Genomic DNA, 23934 nt, shown 5'->3' with positions numbered 1-23934 from the left:
CACATGACTTATGAGGAGAGGCTGAGGGAACTGGGATTGTTTAGTCTGCAGAAGAGAAGAATGAGAGGGGATTTGATAGCTGCTTTTAACTACTTGAAAGGGGGTTTCAAAGAGGATGGATCTAGACTGTTCTCAGTGGTTCCAGATGACAGAACAAGGAGTAATGGTCTCAAGTTGCAGTGGGGGGGGGGGTTAGGTTGGATATTAGGAAAAACTTTTTCACTAGGAGGGTGGTGAAGCACTGGAATGGGTTACCCAGGAAGGTGGAGGAATCTCCTTCCTTAGAGGTTTTTAAGGTCAGGCTTGACAAAGCCCTGGCTGGGATGATTTAGTTGGGAATTGGTCCTGCTTTGAGCAGGGGGTTGGACTAGATGACCTCCCGAGGTCCCTTCCAACCCTGATATTCTATGATTCTATGATTCTTTGTGTACCACAGCTAATACACAGACACATGCTATAGGTGTAGACCAGTTGTTCTATATCCTGTGCAAAATGTCCCACTCAGAGATTCCTGACCCATGCTTCCGCACTTTGTACCATGGTGCATAATCCAAAGGAAACAACAGCGTGTGATATGGGGGACATGCTAACTGGCTGTGGCCTTCTTGTGGAAAGTCCTGGCACAACAAACTTTAGCCTGCTTTAAACATTCCAGGCAAAACGTATTACTCCCGTTCAGTTGCATAACACATGCATATATTTATCTTCTGTACAGATGCTTCTGATAAGGCACTGACTTCAGTGGGAGTTAAGGGCACTCAGCAACTTGCAGGATCACACCCTATGTGATTTTGGACAAGCTACTTAACCTCTCAGTGCCTTGGAGTGTTCTGTAATTTAACAGACTGTGGTTTGTTGAGCAGATATTTGGAGGACGGGTGTTACTGATTTGTACTATAAGTGCAGGTTATTGTTAGACTTTATAAATTCCATTTTCTGACAGCCTTGTATTTTACTGTATGATGTCACAAGCTGTAACAGTACAATATATCAATGTACAAGGCAGAGGAGGAAGCTGCTACAGCTGTAAACCCTGCATATAGATCTGTATAGTTAGCAATCGCGTATATGTCATACACTTGCTTTTCCTGTATTCTTCTCTTCTCCAAAAGACATGGACCAGCTATGCCTGTCCTCCCATTTTGTTATGGTGACTCTCCAAAAAGTGGTGCAATATAACAAGCAAATGGATCTAACTGAGTATATGTTTTTTAATACAATAGTCCAAAGCAAACTGGTTATAAGCAGAGACAACATTTTTCACTGTGCTTGTATGGTGACTTGGCAATGTGAGTGTTTTATGGTTGTGTATATTTTCTTAAAGTGTCCATTGAAAACAGAGTTATGCTGGTTGGAAAACCCTTCCCAGAGAATAGTTCTCAGTCAAGCTGGAAGGGCATGTTGAGAGGGTTCCAGCAGGGATCAGATCAGGGTCTGTGTCTGTTCAATATCTTCATTAATGGTTTAGATAATGGCATTGAGAGTACAGTTATAAAGTTTGCGGATGATATCAAGCTGGGAGGCGTTGCAAATGCTTTGAAGGATAGGACTGAAATTCAAAATGATCTGGACAAACTGGAGAAATGGTCTGAAGTAAACAGGATAAAATTCAATAAGTACAAATGCAAAGTACTCCACTTAGGAAGGAACGATCAATTGCACACAGACAAAATGGGAAATGACTGCATAGCAAGGAGTACTGCGGAAAGGGACCTGGTGTACATAATGGATCACAAACTAAATATGAATCAACAGTGTAACATTGTTGCAAAAAAAAGCAAATATCATTCTGGGATGTATTAGCAGGAGTGTTGTAAGCAAGACACAAGAAATAATTCTGCTCTACTCTGCGCTGATTAGGCCTCAATTGGAGTATTGTGTCCAGTTCTGGGTACCACATTTCAGGAAAGATGTGGACAAATTTTAAAGATCTGAGAAGAGCAACAAAAATTATTAGAGGTCTTGAAAAGATGACCTATGGAGGAAGATTGAAAAAATTGGGTTTGTTTAGTCTGGAAAAGAGAAGACTGAGGGGGACATGATAACAGTTTTCAAGTACATAAAAGGTTTTTACAAGGAGGAGGGAGATAAATTTTTCTAGTTAACCTCTGAGGATAGGACAAGAAGCAATGAGCTTAAATTGTAGCCAGGGCGGTTTAGGTTGGACATTAGGAAAAACTTCCTAATTGTCTGGGTGGTTAAGCACTGGAATAAATTGCCCAGGGAGGTTGTGGAATCTCCATCATAGGAGATTTTAAAGAGCAGGTTAGACAACCACCTGTCAGGGATGGTCTAGATCAGTGGTTCCCAAACTCGTTCCTGTAGGAGCCGCAATCGGCCGAACCTGCAGACGCGGCAGGTACACAAACCGGCCTGGCCCACCAGGGGCTTTCTCTGCACAAGCGGCAGAACAAGTTTGGGAACCACTGGTCTAGATAATACTTAGTCCTGCCTTGCATACAGGGGACTGGACTAAATGACCTCTCGAGGTCCCTTCCAGTCCTATGATTCTATGCAGCTCCTCAGGTAAATGGTATCGTCAATGTCCAGTCAACAATGCAAATTCAAATAAAGCTTTTGTCTGACCAGATGATTTTCTACCTTTTTGCTGCCATGTGCTGGGCCTCTAAATTTTAACTGGCATATTATGTCAAGGAGGGGGAGTAACAGACCTGCCCTCTGGAAATTGGGAGAAGGCTTCTGACCACATTATTCCCCAAACCATTTTTTTCATTTGTTGGAGTGGCTGGCCATAAAAACAGTTCTGCACTCCCCAGTGTAGATACTTTGGAGAAAATGTTGTGGGTTTTGAAGATGGATTGAGGTTAAATAGGGAACAATAATACCCTAAAATGAGTGAATAGAGCTGATAACCAGAGCTTTAAAACACAGCTTTTGAACATGAAGTCTCTTTATTCACAATCACAGCCATATAAAAATTAGAGATTGCTTTGAGCTAATTTGACACATTCCATTTACATTGATAAAACAGGAAACTGGATTTTCAAAGAGAGGACTTGATAATGATACTGACTAGCATAAGCTAAATAGTGTGGAAGTAGAATACATCTAACCGTCTTCATTAGAGAAAGAGAGCCCACTCCTCAGAGCCTGTCTGGCTTTGAACTCAGTCTGGATCTCAGATCTCAGTGCAGTTTGAATCTGGGGTCTGGCTTTGGACCTATTTCTAATGTTAATGACTGTTTGTGAGATGACTTGAAGCCACCAAAACAAAAATTGCTCCCTTTTAGAGGATGAAATTCATCCTGTGCAGAGTGCCCACACAAGGCCTCTTATGAACTTAAGTAGTGCATAGGACTTGTCTGCATGGCGCAAGCCTTGTGCTGCTGGCCCTCTGCCCAAGGATGAATTTCACCTAGAGAACATAGCAAGAGACATTTGGATGAATAATCTAGTTTAGGTTTTAAATAGATTCCATTAAGATTAATCGATTGGTTTGAAAACCTACTTGGAGCATTACAGCTATGAAGAAGCTGAGCAAAAGTATCAATATTGTCTTTTGGACTAGAGCTCAAGACAGAGATTTCTTACCTTTTGTCAGCATGTTATCTATTATCAATCCTCACCACTTGCATATCCTTTCACAGCTGTCCAGTTAATACCCAGATACAAAATTAGGTACAAACCACTTCAATTAACTTTTGGGCAATTCTGATATTGTTTTTCCTAATGCATAATCTTTTCAGCACGTACCTTTTTTAAATATATGGCTGTAATGAGTGAATTTGTTTCTTTACATGGTAATGCAGTACTGGACCACTTAACTGTCTCTGTGCAGGCAGTTTTGTGACGCAGTGCCTCATCCATTAGTGGTTCGTTAGATTACTTGACTTATGGATTGTATGGATTGAATTAGCAAATCAGTGTATCATCCCATTACAATTTCATCTAGGAGAAAACTTGACCTGAAAACCACAGAAAAAAACCCAGCATTTTTTTCTCTGAAGCAAGTAAGTAATTTAAATCCCAGATTTTGAAATAATCAGCCTTCTCCTTCAGGGGAAGAAATCCTTTTTGGACTTGTTTTCTGTGCAGGTCATGTAATTTATGAAGTGTGTACTTTAATTGAGGCACACAGTGTTTGCAGAATGACCTATATAGTCATTCTGCTTTAAATCCGAACAGGATGCTGATCACAAATTCTTTCTTCTTTCTCCATATTGGTAAGTTCATATTTCTCATACATATCAGTGTCTTCTTCCAGATGTGTATCTGAATGGTGAATTTCAATAAAAATAATATAGGTAACGGCTCCAATTACTCCTCCCATCATAGGTGCAACGGTAGGAACCCACCACCAGTTATTTCCAGCCCTGTAAGAAAGAAAAGCAGAATTACTATTCACTATGTTGCTAATATTGATCTGTTGTTTAGAAGCTGAGTTAGAAACACTGTATGGTGGTATTGACTTTACTGCAATATTTCGTATAGCTAAAATGCCTATTACGGTGAGGTTTTTGTACCATATCTTACTGTGGTAAATGTTTACGTTGACCTAATGTTTCTGTAGATTGGTGACAACCGTTATTTTCCTGTGCACGCTCTGGTTGAAATATGCTAACAACCGCCTGGGCCTTAGGTCTGAGTACTGTATATATTCTTTAGAAAATAAGGCTTCCTAACTACCAGACCCTTAGGGGATAGGGAATTTGGGAAAGTTGGGATTTGTTGGCTTGTAGTGAAATTAAATGAAACACATTTTTTGCACTACATTTTCAGATTATGAACACACTAATGGGCAGCTGGCAACATCAAGTGTGATGATTGCACAGGTATGTCTCAATTTTTCTGCTTACATGAGGAACGGTTTGCAGGATCAGGCCCTATATTCACATAATATACAATGTTTTGCTCGAGAAGTAAAGTATATTTTGTGTGTCTTGAAGAGTATAGTTTAACATACTAAAGTGTAAAGTATATTATGCTTGACTAGAGTGGCCAAGATTCGAGTTTCATAAGGCAGTTTATTATCTCTGTTTAAGGTGTGAGTTTTTTTCAGTAATATTAAAAAAGGTGCTGTCAAGTTTTATAGGCCTGAAACTGAACCTTCTTATAATGGCAATTCTCTGATGGAAAGTTTTGTAGAATCTAAGGGTGAAATTTTGGTTCCATTGAAGTCGATGGAAATTTTGCCATTGATTTCAATGGGGCTGGGACTGGTAGGTAATAGCTACTATATGTGTGTATCCTAGACATATACAATCAGCAGCAGTAGTTAATTCTGAGCACTGGTCCCAGAGCTCTGATGATATACTCAAGTGTGCTGGTATAATGAGCTGTTTTGGCTCAATAACATGATATATCAATTGAAGATGTGATTCTCAAGCAGAAAAGAGTCACTTACATTTAATGCATACTGGAAATGAAGAGGGAACATATTTTCCCCAAATACAAAAAGATAAATTAATTTGAGTGAGGATTTTATTGGAAGATGATTCTAGGAGATTACTACAAACAATGGCAAATCAAATTTTTAAATGATATAAATAATTACTCAATGCGTGACAGCATAATTTTATGTGGAAGTGAATGTATGTTTAGCCACAGTACAAGTACAATGGTATTTGTTGCAGTCTTCACAATGTCCATTTCATGAAATTATTCTTCTTTTACTCATTCTTTATGCCATAGTCTGAAGTTTCTTCTTTGGAGTTGTTAAGATCTTGCTGGAGCAGAGGTGGGCAAACTACGGCCCGTGGGACCGTCCTGTCCCTTGAGATCCCAGCCAGAAAGGCTAGTCCCTGGTCCTGCCCCTGTTGTCCCCCCTTCCCCGCAGCCTAAGCTTGCCGTGCTACCAGCTCTCTGGGTGGTTGGGCTGCGAGCTCCTGCTGGGCAGCGCAGCGGCATAGCTGGCTCCGGACGGGTGGCGCAGCTCAGGGGCGGATTTACCAGCAAACACAGGTTGCCCTGGCATGGGGCCCCCCACCATGGGGGCCCCAGGACCGGGCACTAGGGCAGCCTGGCACCAGCACATCCCCCACAGGTGGGGAGCTGCACTGTGGGGGCAGGAGAGCAGGGAGGGAGGTGCAGGTGGCGGGAGTGCTGCGAACATGGGCTGGAGGACTCAGGAGGAGCATCCGGCGGCCACGCAGCTGGCTGGAGAGAAGCGGCACTTTGAAGGGGAAACTGATGCTTCTCTCTGGCTGCGTGGCTGCCCCTGCTCCTCCTGAGTCCTCCGTCCATGTTCGCAGGGCCTCATTCTGAAACGGGATTTGGGGGGGGCTGGATGAGGGGGGGTCCCGGGCGGAGAGGTCAGAGGACAAGGAGCGGGGGGGTTAATGGGTCAGGAATTCTGAGGGGGGGGCAGTCAGGGGGCGGGAAGACAAGGTGTACTCAGTAGTCTTTGTTCTGTTGATCTACATATGACGGGTTCGGTCACAGATATCCCCTTGGGACTGTCACTTGATGTGCTAAAATTACCTCTGAGCTTGTTTTCCCTGCCAGCTTGGGACTCCAGAACCCTGTCTTGTTGATCCAGACATGCTAGCCTGCTGCAACCCAGACCCAGGGTATGGTCCATGCCCCCAAAGCTGCAGACTTAATGGAAAACAGCTCAGCAGGTACCTATCTCCAGCACCCAGACACCCAGCTCCCAATGGGATCCAGACCCCAAATAAATCCATTTTACTCTGTATAAAGCTTATACAGGGTAAATTCTTAAATTGTCTGCCCTCTGTAACACTAATAGAGAGATATGCACAGCTGTTTTCTCCCCCAGGTATTAATCACTTACTCTGTGTTTTTAATAAACAAAAGTGATTTTATTAAGTATAAAAAGTAGTATTTAAGTGGTTTCAAGTAATAACAGACAGAACAAAGTAAGTCACCAAGCAAAATAAAGCAAAAACACACAAGTCTAAGCCTAATACATTAAGAAAGTGATTACAGGTCATCTCTCACACTCAGAGATGTTCCAATAAGCTTCTTTCACAGACTAGACTCCTTCCTAGTCTGGGCCCAATCCTTTCCCCTGGTACAGTCCTTGTTAGTTCCAGCAGACATTTCAGGTGGTAAATAGGGGATTTCTCATGGCTGGCCTCTCCTTGTCCTGCTCCACCCCCTTTCATGGCTTTGGCCCAAGGCGGGAATCCTTTGTTTCTCTGGGTCCCCACCCCTTCTTCTAAATGGAAAAGCACCAGGTTTAAGATGGATTCCAGTATCAGGTGACCTGTTCTGTGAGACCCCAGCCTACCTTCTTCCAGGGCTGGCCACATGTACACAGGAAGGTTTGCAAGTAAACAGAGCCATTTACAGGTCATTGATTCTGAAGCCCCCTTAATGGCTTCCACTTAATATGTTTACATTAGTAATACAAATTTATATATTCTGCTAACTCCAGACATAGAAATAATACATGCAAACAAATAGGATGAACACACTCAGTAGCTCATAAGCTTTGTAATGATACAAGGGACCTTTTGCATGAAGCATATTCCAGTTACATCATATTCACACTCATAAGCATATTTCCATAATACATTATGGAGTGCAGTGTCACACTACACATGCAAAACTCCATCTGTCGTCTTGCATGTGTGTGCGTGTCCCTGTTCCAAACAAAGTCTGTGAAGATGGGGCCCTGGTGCTCCCTATTTTATCTTCTCTAAATTATGGCCCTTACTTGCACTGGACAACTGGCATTTTCCCTCCTGCTAGGAGGGTGCAAGAGCAGATGTCCTGGAGCTGATTGCAAAGCTAAACTGAGATCAGGACATGCTTGAGTTATGAGTTGCCATTACCCTCTGTCCTCCTCCTGAACCAGAGGCAAGTACTCTTTGTGACATCCCTTAGCTCCACTGATGCACATTTAGTTCTCCTGTTGCCCAGCATGCAGCTGTGCTGCCAGGTCAGAAGGAAATCATCCAATTATGTCTTTGTGATAATAAAGTCTTTTCTCTGCCACTACTACTAAAGGGACACATTCTGCCCACTGTATTCATGCAACTGAAGACTAAGGGAGCTTGCAGGTAGTTTCCTCTGCTGCAGCTAGGGATTCCCTCAGGGCAAAAGAGTTCACAGTGGATGCAGAGCTGACAAAGCCAATGCCTATGCTTTCTTATCTGCAGCCCCTGGCTCAGGGAGCATGGTATAGGTGGGGGAGTGGGAGTGGCTGAAGTACACTGCACTCTGGTCATCCCCAGCTGGTTCATGGTCCTTTGAGAAGCTGGGGCAGAGAATCAGGGAGCTGTAATTAGCTCAGTAACAGCTCCTCACTTTGCTACACCCAAAACTGGGCACAGCAGAAAATCTGCCCCACTGGGACAGCTCTCATAAGTAGGGGTCTAGCAAATTTGCAGAAAAATCACGTCATGGATCGTGAAATCTGGTTTCAACTGTGAAATCTGGTCTCTGATCACCCAGCTCTGAAGGCAGAGCGGAGAGTGGCAGCTGCTGGTCAGGCACCCAGCTCTGAAGGCAGCGCCGTGGCCAGCCCACCTAACTTCTCTGCTGCTGCTGGCAGCCGTGCTGCCTTCAGAGCTGGGCACTCGGACAGCAGCCACTGCACTCCTGCTGCCTAGCTTCAGGAAGTGGTGCTGCCAGCAACAGCAGAGAAGTAAGGGTGTCAATACCATGCCCCCCCCTCAAAAAAAAGGTTTGCAACTTCCTTTTGGGTCAGGGCCCCCAGTTTGAGAAACGCTGTGGAGAAATCACACATTTTTTGTGGGTTGGTCATGGCATAAATAGCAAATTTCATGGATATGATGCATGGTGTAACACATCTGCAAAATTTGCTATTTATGCCATGACCAACCCACAAAAATGTGATTTTTTTTCTCTGATTTAAGTAGATTTCCTACTCATAAGAAAAATAAGTAGGGATTTGGTCCAGTATCCCCCATCTGTAATAGAACTGCAAATTAGAAAAAAAATGGGTGTGGTTAATCAGAAAATCTGGAATGCAACTATATGGGATAAAATATATTAAACAAAATCCTGTGGAGATTTTTAAACATGGGGCAGCTGCATCATAGAGAGAACATTACACGTATGAGTGCCAATTAACTACTGTATGTTACACTTTAAAGGGAAACTTTCAGGTTCAAATCTAGTCATTTTTTAAAAGAGTTCAACATTGTACAGAGTGCTTAAGCCCCCTTGCCCATTTTGATTGTTTTACAGTCACATTTTCTTTGTTTTAAAAATGCTTGTCCTCTCCCCTGTTGCTGTTTGAAAGTTTCCCAACAACAGGAGAAACTGGCTAGTTGAAGGTACATGCACAGAGAACCTAAGGCTATTAAGAGCAGCAAAGAGTCCTGTGGCACCTTATAGACTAACAGACGTATTGGAGCATGAGCTTTCGTGGGTGAATACCCACTTCGTCGGATGCATGTAAGGCTATTAATGCACCTTCCAACACATCTCTCACCTTTTGAAGTAGGATATTGAAGTTAGAATAATTCTGATTTGATTTTTCAGAGAATTCAAACAGTTTAAATTCCGGGAATTTCTAGATGCTCCTTCACATTTTAAAACAAATGCAAAATGATGCACAAAATCTCACTGTACACAAGACCTTATGTAGTTCTTTTGGACTTCTCCAGAACAGAAGTTGGTTTTAGTTAATGCTGTTTGCGTCACTCAAACTAGACATGTCAGCAGAGATGTGTGTAGATGGTAGATATCTGAATACTACCTATAACCTTTAAATAGGAGAAGCTGATAGCCGATAACCCCCTAAAGCTTCAGTATGGAAATATTAGGACTGATCTCTTGCAGCTAGCCGCCAGAGGGCACTATTACTATATAATATAACTAAAAAAATCCCCAACACATTTTAAATCAGATAAAAGAATTCTGATCTGAAAAAGGGCTCTGTGTGGCTTGAAAGCTTGTCTCTTGCACCAACAGAAGTTGGTCCAATAAAAGCTATTGCCACACCCACCTTGTCTCTCTAAAGGAATTCAAAGGCAGTTTCAGGAGAGTCTAAATACACTGCAGATGTAATATTGAAAGGAACAGTACTGGCTGCACAGCTCATACAGAACTTTCAGTCTGCTAGTCAGTGCTTACCTAGCCTTTCGGAATCATCGTGGGCCCTGGTTAAAAAGGAAGGTATGATAAACACAGGGGGGGAAAAATTCCACTGCTGCTAGATAGTTTCAGATACTGTAGTAAAATACTCATCTGTAGCAATGTCCCTCATCACCTCTTCACATTTTGTTAACCCGGCAGCTAATCAACTGCAAAGTTGAGCATTTGTATCTGAATCTCTGGCTTTTTTTCCCCTCACTGTAACCAGAACTTTTTGTGGAAACCATGTTTAAGTATGGCTGTTAGGAAGTTCTAGCATTATTGCCCTGTTCAGGTGGCTAAACCTTGAAAACTTTGGCTTTCCATTGATACAGTAGACTTCGATAGGACCTACTTGTTTGAGTAAGTTATCCGAACTGTACTACCGACAACCTCCTCTGTCCCCGTCTGAAGTATACAGAATGGTTTGACAACACAGTTCTAACATGGGTTAGGCAAAACCAAATCTGTCCACAGTGATTAGAGAAATCCTGCCACTGACCTGCTTACAATATTATTCAAACTTTAGCATATGCAAAACCTTATCCGTATTCTGCAACCGACATACTGTACCTAAGTTTCAGCCCAGTTATGTAACACTCCATTTAACCTTCTGTACTCCAACTTGGAACTATGTTGTAAATGGGTAAGGGAACAAGCATGTTGTAACTGGCTCCCCAGTTACAGCTGTAGGGTAAAGCTGTAGAGAGGAAGATGTCCTACTTCATTTGTATGTCTCTAAGACTGCTCAGATTATTTTTTCTCATGGTTTCAGAGATCTACTGCAATACATTCTGTACTCTCCCTTTTAAATGCTCAATATGGTCCTTATGGTGTGGACATATTTCCCACCTTACTATAAATCCCAAGCAAAACTAACAGAAATGATCTGAAACAGGTAACAAATGCATTTTCTTCTGTTTTCCTGTAGATTTTAAAATAGAAATGTGTATGACACCTCATACGAGGAGAGGGGAGTTCCTAGGGAATCAATGATTAGATTACTGCATGACAGGGCTTCCCAACCTTCTCCAGCAAAATTGCCTATTTATAATGAAAGGTTTTTTCCCTGGATATGAAATCTTACACTGCATGTGCTCCATTTTTTTTTTAATAAGGCAGTGTTGTCTAGTGGATAGAGCACTGCCCTGGAACTCAAGAGACCTGGAATCTATTCCCAGCTCTGCCACTGGCCTGTTGGGTGACTCTGGGTAAGTCACTTCCCAGGCACTCTGTGCCTCAGTTTCCCTGTTTGGAAAATGGGGTAGTGATACTGACCTCTTTTATAAATGCTTTGAGATCTATGGATGGAAAAATGTTCTATGTAAGAGCTGCATAGTAGTATTAAATGTCTTTGTATGGAATATTAGGGGCTTTGGATATTTATCCTGTAGATATCTAAGGGGTTTACGTAGTTGTGGTGAGCACTTGGGATTCCTACTTGTAAATAATTAGCAATACAAAACTAACCAACCAGAGGAGCCTCCTCCTGAAGAAAGATTTGAAAACAGTGCTGTTTGTGTATGTACAAAGCAGGCACCTGGATACAATTGGATACAGGTGTGTGAGCTTTGCTTTTGGTATGTGCACGTGGCTGACTGTGTGCCTAGCCAGCTCAGTATGTGCGAACCAGGGATTTGAGAGTGCGTGCTGAAACATGAACACTAAGGAAGTATCACACAGCCTAAAAATCAGGCCTTTAGATTTTTCAGATTTCTGCAATTACCTGCATTCGACTCTCAAAATAGTAGTCCAAGTCAGCCTGATCTATTTATGTTGTTTTCAGCGTTATTGTGGCCAGGTGGGTCCCAGGATATTAGCGAGACAAGGTGGGAGAGGTAATATCTGTTATTGGACCAACTTCTGTGAAAGAGACAAGCTTCCGAGCTCACACAGCGCTCTTCTTACCTTTCCCAGACCTGAAGAAGAGCGCTGTGTAAGCTCAGACTTGTCTCTTTCATCACCAGAAGTTGGTCCAATGAAAAGATATTACCTCACCCACCTTGTCTGATCAATCTATGGCTTTTAGTGCAGCTATCACTGCACTAATTGCTGACTCTCTACGGCAGTTTTTGTTCTTCATGAAAACTGTTGTGGGAGAAGAAAGCATTTCCTTTATGCTATTTTCAGTGTTATCTGAGACCCCATAATATTTTGGGAGAGTCTGTCTGAAACTGTACCTGGTATTTGAGGAAATGCAAGTTTTATTTTCTGGATGTGCTAAAAATCCTCATTAAGGCACGGTACTTACTTTATCATGTGTCAAACTTCAAGTACATGACTAGATTTCACTGGAACTATTTCATACGCAGGTGAGTATGGTATGTACTGAAGTACCAGGCTTGATCAGGGTCTTAATCTTTCAGCAGAACAACACTTAACAGGGGTATAGTCACATCCCACTGATGTAAGAATTACTTACGTGAATACTTCGAAACCCCATCCTGCTATAGCTGTGAAAATCCTTGGGCTTAGGTCCCTGGCTGGGTTCATGGCACAGCCACTGTTCATTCCCAAGGAACAAGTGAGCAGAAGGATAAGTAGGCCAACTGCAATTGGTTCCAAGCCCTTTGGTACACCCAAATTTTTGGTGTCAAAAATAGCAAAGACAACCAGAACAAGAAGAGCTGTTGACATCACCTGTCCAATGAAAAGAAAATATATTGAATAAATACACACACAAGCTCTAAATAGAGAGGGGGCCGTCTGGATCAGAATCTGAACTTCTCCAAAATTTTGTGAAGTTTGGATTTGATGATCAGATTCATCCCATTACGGAGAGATGACAGAGCAGCCCAGTTGCGATCCTACTGTCCCTGTAGTTCAAGGTGATAGGAATATGGTCTGGTTTGTCCCCTATTAGCAATAAGCATCCAAAATTAAAAAATCCAACTCCACCCAAATGTTCATCATTTGCAAACACATAATAGAAAGGTGCCCAAACAATAATAGATATAAAAATACTGAAAAATTCAAGCAGAGAAATGCAATGTAAACTGAAGCTGCTGGTACCTGGCAGATCACATTCCTTTATGCAATAATTTTGCCAGCACAAAACTAGTTGCTTCATATTTCTGCTTTGCTCAGCAGTCCCTGTTGCATATTTTGATAGTCAACTAACACGGCTGCTACTCTGAAACCTGTATTTAAACACAGGTAATAAGGTAATAATTGGAGATATACCAGTCTCCTACTAGAAGGGACCTTGACAGGTCATCAAGTCCAGCCCCCTGCCTTCACTAGCAGGACCAATTTTTGCCTCAGATCCTTAGGTGGCCCCCTCAAGGATTGAACTCACAACCCTGGGTTTAGCAGGCCAATGCTCAAACCACTGAGCTATCCCTCCCATCCATGCACATTAAAAATGTTGCTACAGAATCATTTGCTTATGATGGGCTTAATCCTGCAGACTGTGTACAGGCAAAACTGCCATTATTCAGCCCAGTGTGCTTACATGGAAATGTATCCAGGGTTGCTTTACTTGCTGTCTAGGATGCTTCTGAAGAAGAAAAATCACCTTTCCCACCCCCTGAGTACTTCATACAGTCACAGCTAGCTCTGCTTGATTCTAGTTAACTTTATGTAAAGTGTGTGTGTGTACATAGACACAAAGGACGAGACTGTCTGAACAGAAAGCAAAGGACAAATCTTAGAAATGTAGAGAAGGAAGTGGCAAGATTTGTTTACAAGCTTGAACGAGTGGAGCAGGAGAGAGAGAGAGAGATGTCCCCCAGTGTCTGAGGACTCATCTACACTCAGGTTTTTGTAGTAATTTAGCTATTTCAGTTGAGTGTGATTTTTTTTTTTTTACCGATATCATTAAATTGGTACAACTCCTAATGTGGTAAGTTTTATATACCAGTATAAAGGTGACTTATGCTGATACAGCTTATTCCCCTAAATTTACAGTTTAAAAAAAGAGAGAGGGAACCTTTATTTTGGTATTACATCCAAAACCTACATTTAAAGAACAATAAGTTTACAAAGCTAAGCACTCAAAAGTTAGGAAATGCCGAAATTTTCATTGCCTGTACAACCTTAATTTGGGCCTTTTGTGCATATGACTTATGACATAATTTTTAATAGAGCTGCATGGAGAAACTTTGACAAAACAGTTTTCTGTCAGAAAAGACAGTTCTGACAAAATCAAAATACTTTGCAAAGTTGAGTCAATTTCCCCAAAAGTTTATTTTGGAGAGAAACCTGTGTGGGGGGTGGTAGAAGGGGAGAGTTCTGACAGTGTCGAAACGTCCAATGTTGACATTTTTGGAAGGAAATTTTTTTATTTTATTTTTTTGCTTTGAAATGACTTTTCATTTTGAATTTTTTTGGTATATAATGTTTTTAATATAAAATAAAAAAGTACTTTGTTGCAAAATATTGATCAATACACTACAGTTTTTTAAAAATTCTTTTGCAAAGAATTTTGAAATGTTCAAGTTTTGTTCAGATTTGAAATGAAGCCATGTTTTTAAAGTCTCAAAATCCTTCACCAAATGCAATGTCCATCCTTTTGACAGTTCTAGTCTTTACATACATAATCACATGCTATTTTTCCACAGTGCTGGAGAAGGCAAACAGAGGGATTAGAGGCAGACAGTAGGTAAGAAACCACGCTGTCATTGAACGAGGAGAAAGTGAAGGTTTTGGAAGGGGAGGAGAAAGGTGGAGGTTGTGGTAGATCTTCTCAATTTTTCTTTAACCATCAAAAATGTGTGCAGAGCAGGGTGCGGTGAAGAGGCATCTATGAGGAAGTTAAAGGTAACAAATAAATGATTGCAGTTCTAGGAGTAAACTGCTATTTAGCCAGGGATAACATACATGTACCTACTGGGCCAGAACCCCAGCAGGTATAAATTGGTGTACTCCCCTGGAGACAGTGGAGCAGTGCTGATTTGCATCAGCTGAGGATCTGGCACATTACATTGACAAACATAAAATAGTAGAAGAATTCCAAAGACTGTGCGGATAAGAATAGCTTTTATCTGGGGTTTAACATGGCTCTCACTGCTGGAAAGAGCAATTTTAAAGAGTTTTGCTTGCAGTCTGAATGAAATTTTCTCTTTACAAGCAGTAATATCTTGTCATTACTATAATACATAACAAGGAGTGACCAAAATGATAAACTTGGCCATAGTTGTTAGATTTTTAATAGTTTTTTTTTAATTGGCCAATTTTATGTTTTTCAACATTTTGTTTCTACAATCAAGACAACAAATGTAACAAGACTAGTGTTTTTTTGGTTTTTTGGTTTTTCTCTGGGTACTTACTTGATCTGCAAATCCACTTATCAGGGACAGATGTGGAGCTGGATAAGTTGCAAAAATATGTGCGGTTGCATTAGATCCTGTAACTATAAGCTCTCCACCACTGTAGTTCATGAATGCATCTACAGAAAACATATCCATTGCCTGGTTATGCTTACTTATCAACATTACATACAGTGGGAATTGCACATCACATTCTCATTTGGAAGCTATTGGATCCTGTTTTATTTATGGCCGAGGAATGATAAAACCACCTCCTCCATGTCTCATTTCTGCTCCTGTGCATTCAGGCACTGCAGTGCACCTCTTGTCTCTTATGGTCCATCTTTCAAATCCAGGCTCATGTGTTCCTTCTTTCTGATTGCTTGCCCCAGACCAGTGCTTGGAAAAGTTTCCTGGTCTTGAACACATATATATTGTTCTGCAAAATGTTTCTAGACCTGACATGACATCTTCAGATATCCGATTTCAGCAGCATTCTGATTTTACTGTTGTAAAACCATTCAGGTTACTAGCAGCCAGGGAATAATGCCACATTACTTTTTGCATTACATTATATTATACAGTCCCTTGCTGTGGTGAAGGAACATTCCTGAGAGATCTCTGGCCCCAAAAGAGCTTGCATTCCCTGCTCTGTCTGAGGGCTTTACTTCAACCAACTGCCAGACAGTTCTTCTGATACCCGAACGTCTGCCTGCCTGGAGAAAGGGAGTCACTTCTCTCAAATGTTGCCATTCACCAGCTAAAGAGTTCAGCTCCCAGGAAGGACCTGCTTGGTAGCATGGGAGTTGGTGCCTTATTACCCTTAATTTCTCTATCTAATTTACTGTTTACCAAAGTCTTCAGAGTTACATTCCTTTCCCAAATTATAGTCCCTCCTAAAAGAAGGGCTAAAGCCTAAAAGAAATGACTCTCTCATTTTCCTAGCCATCCAACCTACTTTTTCTTCCAAATAGCAGACAGAACATGGTTAGTCCTCTCTTATCTTTTTCTCTGTACGTAAGGTATTACCACTTCTAGCACTGGTCTTCATTATGGCCAAGATTTTTTAAAGTGACTTGTGATCGATTCTTGGGTGCTAAACCTGAGACACTTTATAGGGATCTGATTATCATGATGTGCTAAGCACCCACCTTGTGAAAGTCAGGTCTCTTTAAGGTGTCTCAAGTCAGACATCCAAAATCACTCCTCAGTTTTGAAAATCTTGGCTGAGAATGGAATATCGTCTTGCCACACTACAGCTACAGCATGGTATTGTGGGGGAAGTTCATTAGGGCAGAAAGAAATGAGGACTCCATTATATAAATCAAAATAAGGTATTTTAATGTAAAACTTCCTGTAATTTGACTTACAAAATTTGAGGTAACAAAATTCTGGTCCTAAAGATCCAGCTTTCCAGATCTCCTGCCTGGATCCTAACCTGGAATGAGCTTTTACTAGAACTGGGTCTAACTTAGGGTGGGCTCCAAGGCGATGGAAACCTGCATTAATAGTCCCTTTGCTCCACCTTCCTTTTCCTTCAGCCAATCAGCCCCCCTCCACTGCCCATGTGGTGGGGCAGGGAGTTCATAACCTTTTGTCTGTGAGTTTGTAGTGTGTCAACTATCTAAAAACAACTTGCCACCTTGGCACCCTGCCTGACCAGGAGGAAGGAAGAGGTCACCAACACCAGGGACCCATGAAAACAAACAATGAGAACAAACCGAGCATTGCTTTCTGTGCCACACTCCTGCCTTCAAGTGGTGCTATGGGAACGTAGAAATAGCCTCACCTCTCTCATAATGGAGGTCACTGGTAAGTATTGCTGGTGTTGGCTAGGGCCGGGGGCGACCCAAAATGGTTTTAGAAACTTCTCAGAGGGAAGAGTGCCCAGGTCTCTACTTTTTGTAATAAAAGGGCAAGCTGAAGAAAAAAAAACAAGTCTGCTGTGTACACCCCATGGTTGTTTTTTTCTTTCTAGCTTTGTGTAGAGTTGAGATTAGTTTAACTGCAAATGGCTTTTGGGTTAGCCCTTGACTAGTTGACCCCTCCTCAGGCTTCCTCCTCCTCACTGGTGGATGGTTCCATCACAACTATCTACGAATAAAAAGGGAAAGGAAAACTTTTTAACTGTGCCCTACTTTTGTTTAATTCTGTATATCTTTAAAAATTCCATATGTACATCAGTCAGATTATCACAGAATCCTGTTGTGTGAAGTACCATCTCTCTCTGGGACATCATTGGTAGTGAAGGAAAATAGCACAGGCAAGTGATGTGGAGTAAAATTATAAAAAGCACCTAAACCCCACTGATTTTCATATAGGCTTTGGCTCCTAAGTGCCTAAATCACTTTTTAAAAAGAACGAGGAGTCCTTGTGGCACCATAGAGACTAACACATTTATTTGAGCATAAGCTTTCATGGGCTAAAGCCCACTTCATTGGTAATAGCCCAGCTTAACTGATTACTCTCGTTATAGTTAGTATGGCAACACCCATTTTTTCATGTCCTCTGTATATATCTATCTTCCTATTGTATTTTCCACTGCATGCATCCGATAAAGTGGGTTTTAGCCCACGAAAGCTTGTGCTCAAATACATTTGTTAGTCTCTAAGGTGCCACAAGTACTCCTCGTTCTTTTTGCTGATACAGACTAACATGGCTACCACTCTGAAACTGTCACTTTTTAAAATGAGACTTAGGCTCCTAAGTTACTTTGGTGCTTTGGAAAAGTTTACCTGGCTTCAGGGACCACAAAGGTAATAATTGGAGATATACCAATCTCCTAGAACTGGAAGGGACCTTGAAAGGTCATGGAGTCCAGCCCCCTGCCTTCACTAGCAGGACCAATTTTTGCCCCAGATCCCTAAGTGGCCCCCTCAAGGATTGAACTCACAACCCTGGGTTTAGCAGGCCAATGCTCAAACCACTGAGCTATCCCTCCCTCCAATAGTATAATGGGAGGGGCATGTATGGGTGTAGGGATTGAACAAGGACTAAAGGAGAGAGAGAGGAGAGGGCCTAGGAAAATTGGAGAAAAGAGAGTTCCTGTAATCCTAGATCCTAGGAGACAGTAACAGAAAGCAAAGAAAAAGCTTTCATGAAATACAAACTCCCACAGAGATCAACAGAATTAAGGATGGGACCACAGAAGCATGGAGTGAGTCCTTTTAAACAAGAAGCAGTGGTTAAAGAAATGACCTAGTCCTGGAGGATTTATCTAGCCAGGGAGGACTATAAATATACAATCTGATATTTTATTTTTTTATTATGCCTCAACATGTCATAGAGAGAAGCATGGTCCAGACAGAGTGGGGAGTAAGAAATTCCTGCATTCTATTCTTGCACCTACTATATGACCTTCTGCCTCAGTTTCCATCTCTGAAATAGGGTTAATACCTAGCTCAAAGAGGTGGTGTGAGATTTAGTCAGGTGGGACGTGATCTCCCAGTCTGTAGCCTCACTGAACAATGTTGGTGTTACTCACATAAGAGCTGTTGGATCAGTCCTTCAATATTTCTAAAGTCCTTCCAGGAGGAGAAGCCCTATATACATGCTAAGAATTAAATAAGTAAAAGTCTTTGTGAGAAATACATGTTCTTAGAGTATCTAATTTCCCAAGAATGAGTCATTTTTCTACATTTCAGAACTTTTTCTGTTTTCTGAAATGTTAGTGTTGTCGAACACTTGGGAGGTCAGAGCCTTCCCCCTTAGTTCTTCCTTTCTCTTTTGTGACATAGGCCCAGTCCTGCAATGAACTGGGTATGGCAGACCTCTGTGCCTGCTTGGAACTCATTGAAGCATCAGGGTGTCAGAGATTTCCTTACTTCTAGCAAGTCCTACAGGTGTGTCTACTATATACTCACCATAATAAATCCCAAAGACAGCTGCTGCTCCAACGAATGCTCCCAGGAATTGTGCTAATATATAAAAAGGTAATTTGGTCCATTTCAACCTTCCAGTTGCACACATGGCTAATGAAACGGCTGGGTTTATGTGACCACCTGAAAAATAAATCACAAAATAATACCAATGATATAGATAACATAGAGAAATAGGAGGCAGTGAGTGTTTGTAAAAATGTGAGCACTTTTGAACACTAGACTATGGGCAAGGGGTTATTTTGCTCTCTCTCACTCTTCTCAGTATTTGCAGGGAAGGGGAGTCAGTAGAATGTTATTGACTATTCATTTTGTTTCCCAGGCATTTGTTAAGATTAAGAAGTAACGTTGACTTGGTCATGCTGCACATCTTGATCTGGAGTCTGGGGCTACATCTGAGCTGCACTCAGGAGAAGGTGGCATTAAGTCATCTTTATGTTCCCCTCTTTGATCCTGGGGCTGGGTGGGAACTGAGCCTTCCCTGGCATAAAGTAAAATCACCTCAGACTGCTTAGGTGTGCTGACTAGAGGCTATCTGGAATTGAGATCACCACTGAATAGACACACCCTTACCCTTCACTGGTGAATAGACGCACTCTACCCCTCACCGTACCCTTACTCTTCACCACACTCCTATGCTGAGATCAGGAGGGTGTGTGGCCAGGGAGCTGCTGTGGTGACCCTGTGTAAGCAGAGGGACCTATTTTTAAATATTTAGGAAGTGCTCGGATGCATTTGTGACAGGGACCATGTAAGTACCTAGATATTTAGGAAGGATGAGATTTCTCCAATAGCTGAGTTGACTGTAACAACTTCATTATCAAAATCTGAATTGTGTTGTTTATTACGTCATGTATTATCGACTTCCCTCAACACCTTTTAATCCGCATTGGGGAAAAGCATTGAATGCCTCTGTAAACCTCATTATAGCTGGATGTGCAGTAGATGCTTAAGAAATGCATATTTCTAGTTACAGTAATATGTAGACTTCAAGATATTCTAAAATGTAAATATGATGAACTTGGATTTTGCTCCAATATAGAATATGCCATGTGGTAACTTCCAGGTAAAGCCACATTCAGAGATATATTGAGACAAGAAAAATGGTGGCCATTGTCTTTGATAAAATGTATATAAGAAAGTGACCTTTGTCAAAGGATAGCAATGGAGAAAGGTTTTCTCTCTGCTATTTCCATGTTTACTTGCACTGTGTTATCATCTTGTGAAACATAAGCACCTATGACACGTGAACAGATAAACACAGATAACAAGTAGGATAAAGACCTCCCTTGTATCCTTTCCAAAACTGTCCCTTGTATCCTTTCCAAAACTGTCATCAGTCTAGAATGAATTCTGAACTCCTCTAATGCTTCATCATAGAGCTAATAGATGGATGGGAGCTTATTTAACAATCCTTCATGTGAATTTCATATGTCCTTGTCTTATCTTTCTTTTTCCTTGCTCTGTCTGAAATGAACAATTTTCTTTTCTTTCAACAATCCCACACCTGTGCTTAGCGAGTATATGCAGGGGAGATGATTATAACCTGGAAAAGGAGCTCATTAGAAATGGCTGATAAAATTAGATCTGCAATGGGCTACTCTACTGGATGGATTTGCCACTGACTTGGGAGAGACTCAAGATTCTTGGTCTTTGAGCCACCTACTGCTCCTTCAAATGATGAAATAGCAGCACTGACAGGCTTTGAAAAGTGTCATTTCCATTCTAATTCAGCCAGAAGGATGGGGAAGCATCAACAGTGAAATGAGGAAAAAATGTGGGATGGGGAATTCTCAGGGCATTGACAGGGATGTAGACAGCCCCAGAATGGTGGGAAAAAGGGATATTCCCTTAAAATGGCATCTAGAAGAAAGCTCAAATTATCCAGACCTTTAACCTTATGATACAGGGAGTTAGAATTTCTTGAAGTACCAATGCAAAGGATGTCAGCAGCACTTAGCCATGGGAATGCAGGATTCCAGTGAGCCAGAGGCTATGTGGAAACGGATATTCTACAACATATACAAATAATTAGATGTTGGGTTGTCACATCCTATTGACACATCTGCTCTTTCCCAGAGAAAATTTGCTGCATGCAGAATCCCTTCTCAAAGGAAAAGCTTTGCAACCTTGCCACAGCTGAGCCCCATATATTTTAGGCAGGTCCAGATGAATATCCTTTAAAGGTACAAAAAGTGAGATGTGCTTTCCAGGTTATTTTCATAGTGCTGCATTGGAAGACCTAACCTAACTGTATCCACATCACAAGCAACAGCTGTAGTTAATCCTTGCTCAGATTAGAACAGCATTCCTGACATACTGTACTACCAAATTAAACTTGTGTGATACTATTGAATCACACTTATCTGTCTGAGTGAAGGTAATGAGATCTGGCTGTTTCACAATACACTGAACCACTTCTTGGTATGAACCTAGAAACATCCTCTCAGTCGGTTATCTCAATGTATTGTCTGCGTAAAAACACACTAGAGAGGAGAAAACAAACAGTCGCAGCAATTCCTTCCAAGGCAACTAGATTTACATGCTTATTGCTAGGCTGAACTGCCCCTCTTATCAGCGGTCACAGTTTCCTCAACCGAAACTAGAGGGCAAGGGAACCCTTTAACTTTAACCCTGGCAGTCTCCTCTTCACTTGCAATTAATTTTGCTTAAGTTATAAACAAAAAATGCAAGCTTCCCTTTTAGGTGCGAGAGCTAACTCAGAATAAACACTAGAGCTGAAAGCAGGTATACAAACGCTCTCAGGATCAATTTGGTCAGAGCCGAATGGGAGGGTATAAGTGTGCTACATGTCAGTACTGTAATGAGTTACCTCAGTGATAGGCACATTAGAGATGCCCGGATGGATTCACTGATTTGATTTATATATAGACAAGTGGAAAGGTAGACAGAGAAACAAAGGGAAAGTCTCACAGTACAAGAGAATTATTATGGGTTTGCATGTTATTCCCGGATTATGAAGAACATCTGGCATGTTTAAACCTTTTCCTTGAATCCCTTCATCTTTTATTGATTTCTGTAATGCCTGATTCTTAAAAGTGACCAAGCTGATGTTGTTTTACAAATCGGGGGAGTGGGGGAGGCACGGAGGGAGAGGAGAAAGGCACTTGCTACTTTACTGACCTGAAACCTCGATCTGTAGTCTGGCTCAGCTCCCCTTGCTGCAGACATGGGGAAGGGGATGGCAAAGGTGTATGTATGTCACCTTTATACACCCCTGATCCTAGGGCTGGCTAGTGATGCCAGTTAGGGCAACTTCAGGGTCACTCTAACTTGTACCCAGCTGGGAATCATTGTAGTGGCTGGGCATTGCTGGACTTTAGCAGCTTTTCCTGGCCATTACCCTAACATGGCTCCTATGCTGTCCAGGGAGCCCTCTCTGCTGAGGAAATCTCAGGGCAGTGGCTTAGCTGGTTTCTGACCTGGTGCAAAGCACTTATTGTAAGGACCAGGATCCCTAGGGGCCTTAGTGTTACGTGTTTAAATCCAGGATGGAAACTGGTGGCTGAATTTATGAAATGCTGAAAAAGGAAAGTGTGGGGAGGGATGGGGTTAATGGAAGATCTGATCTATTCTCTGCTATAATGGTACAGACAGCAACTTGAAGTTGCTAAATGTGTAACTGATAAGAATACCGTGAAACTGGACTATATATAAATCTGTGAAAGCTGTGGTATGAATGCTTCACACAAAAAAATGACTTACCAGACACGCCTCCAGACACATACACTGCCATGGTGACTGCCATTGCAAATCCAACGGATACTGTCACCGTTCCACCCATGGCCCCTCGGCTAAGGACGGCTTGGGCAACAGACCCACATCCAAGCACCTGTAGTTCAGAAGGGGAAGGTAAAACATGAGCATACTGGCACCAAGCTGTAAACTGGATAGTTTGTAACGGCTGCCTGCTGCCTTAATGGCAGGGGAAACGTGTTGGTGAAGAAATGCAAGTGTTTGAAATCAATGGCATGTGGACAACCAGTATTTCAATTGTGCTGGGTATTGGTTTTCATCTCCCTCAATTCAGTGGCAGAAAGCATGGCTTGTTGTGGGTAGCAATTCTATCCACCACTGTCCTATATCAGGGGTCGACAACCTTTCAGAAGTGGTGTGCCGAGTCTTCATTTATTCACCTCTAATTTAGGGTTTCGCGTGCCAGTAATACACGTTAACCTTTTTAGATGGTCTCTTTCAATAAGTCTATAATATATAACTAAACTTTTGTTGTATGTAAAGTAAATAAGGTTTTTAAAACATTTAAGAAGCTTCATTTACAATTAAATTAAAATGCAGAGCCCCCCCGGACGGGTGGCCAGAACCCAGGCGGTATGAATGCCACTGAAAATCAGATCACGTGCCGCCTTCAGCACATGTGCCATAGGTTGCTTACCCCTGCCCTATATTGTAACAGAGAAGGATTTGGTATTCATGGAATAAAAATGAACTTCTAGGTTGGAAGACAAAGTGCTATGACAATGTTACATTTCTCTTTTTGCTTCATTAAAAGGCAGCAAACCTAGCTCTTGCCTCCTAGCTCTACTTATGTTGGATATACATAGAATTTTATATGGTCTCTCCCATGAAAATACTTTTGAGCTCTGTTGGTGAAATTCAGCCCAGCGCGAAGCCTGCACTAGAGCCTGAGGGCTGAGTGTCACTGGAAAGGAACACACCTTCGGGTGCACCAGCCTCACAAAATTCAGCTTGATTTATTGGGTAAAACATGTTCAAGTTTATATATTTATTTTGAC

The 23934-nt window shown here is 41.7% G+C and overlaps 1 protein-coding gene across 1 annotated transcript in view; it reads right to left on the bottom strand.

Annotated features, from left to right (window-relative positions):
* Nucleotides 1–2893: 2893 nt before the first annotated feature.
* AQP9 (aquaporin 9) overlaps nt 2894–23934 on the bottom strand; it is a 38154-nt gene continuing 17113 nt past the window's right edge. The window contains exons 2-6 of the mRNA XM_044979127.1: nt 22886–23012; nt 19145–19282; nt 15303–15421; nt 12455–12672; nt 2894–4334 (exon numbers count right to left, since the gene is read on the bottom strand). Of these exons, the coding sequence (XP_044835062.1) occupies nt 4133–4334; nt 12455–12672; nt 15303–15421; nt 19145–19282; nt 22886–23012 (804 nt within the window). The 3' untranslated portion in view covers nt 2894–4132. The remainder of the gene's footprint in view (nt 4335–12454; nt 12673–15302; nt 15422–19144; nt 19283–22885; nt 23013–23934) is intronic.

Source organism: Mauremys mutica, chromosome 11, assembly GCF_020497125.1.
Source record: "Mauremys mutica isolate MM-2020 ecotype Southern chromosome 11, ASM2049712v1, whole genome shotgun sequence".
Lineage (NCBI taxonomy): Eukaryota > Metazoa > Chordata > Testudines > Geoemydidae > Mauremys > Mauremys mutica.
The sequence above is the reverse complement of the archived record's forward strand: the minus strand, read 5'-3'. Positions and strand labels throughout refer to the sequence as shown.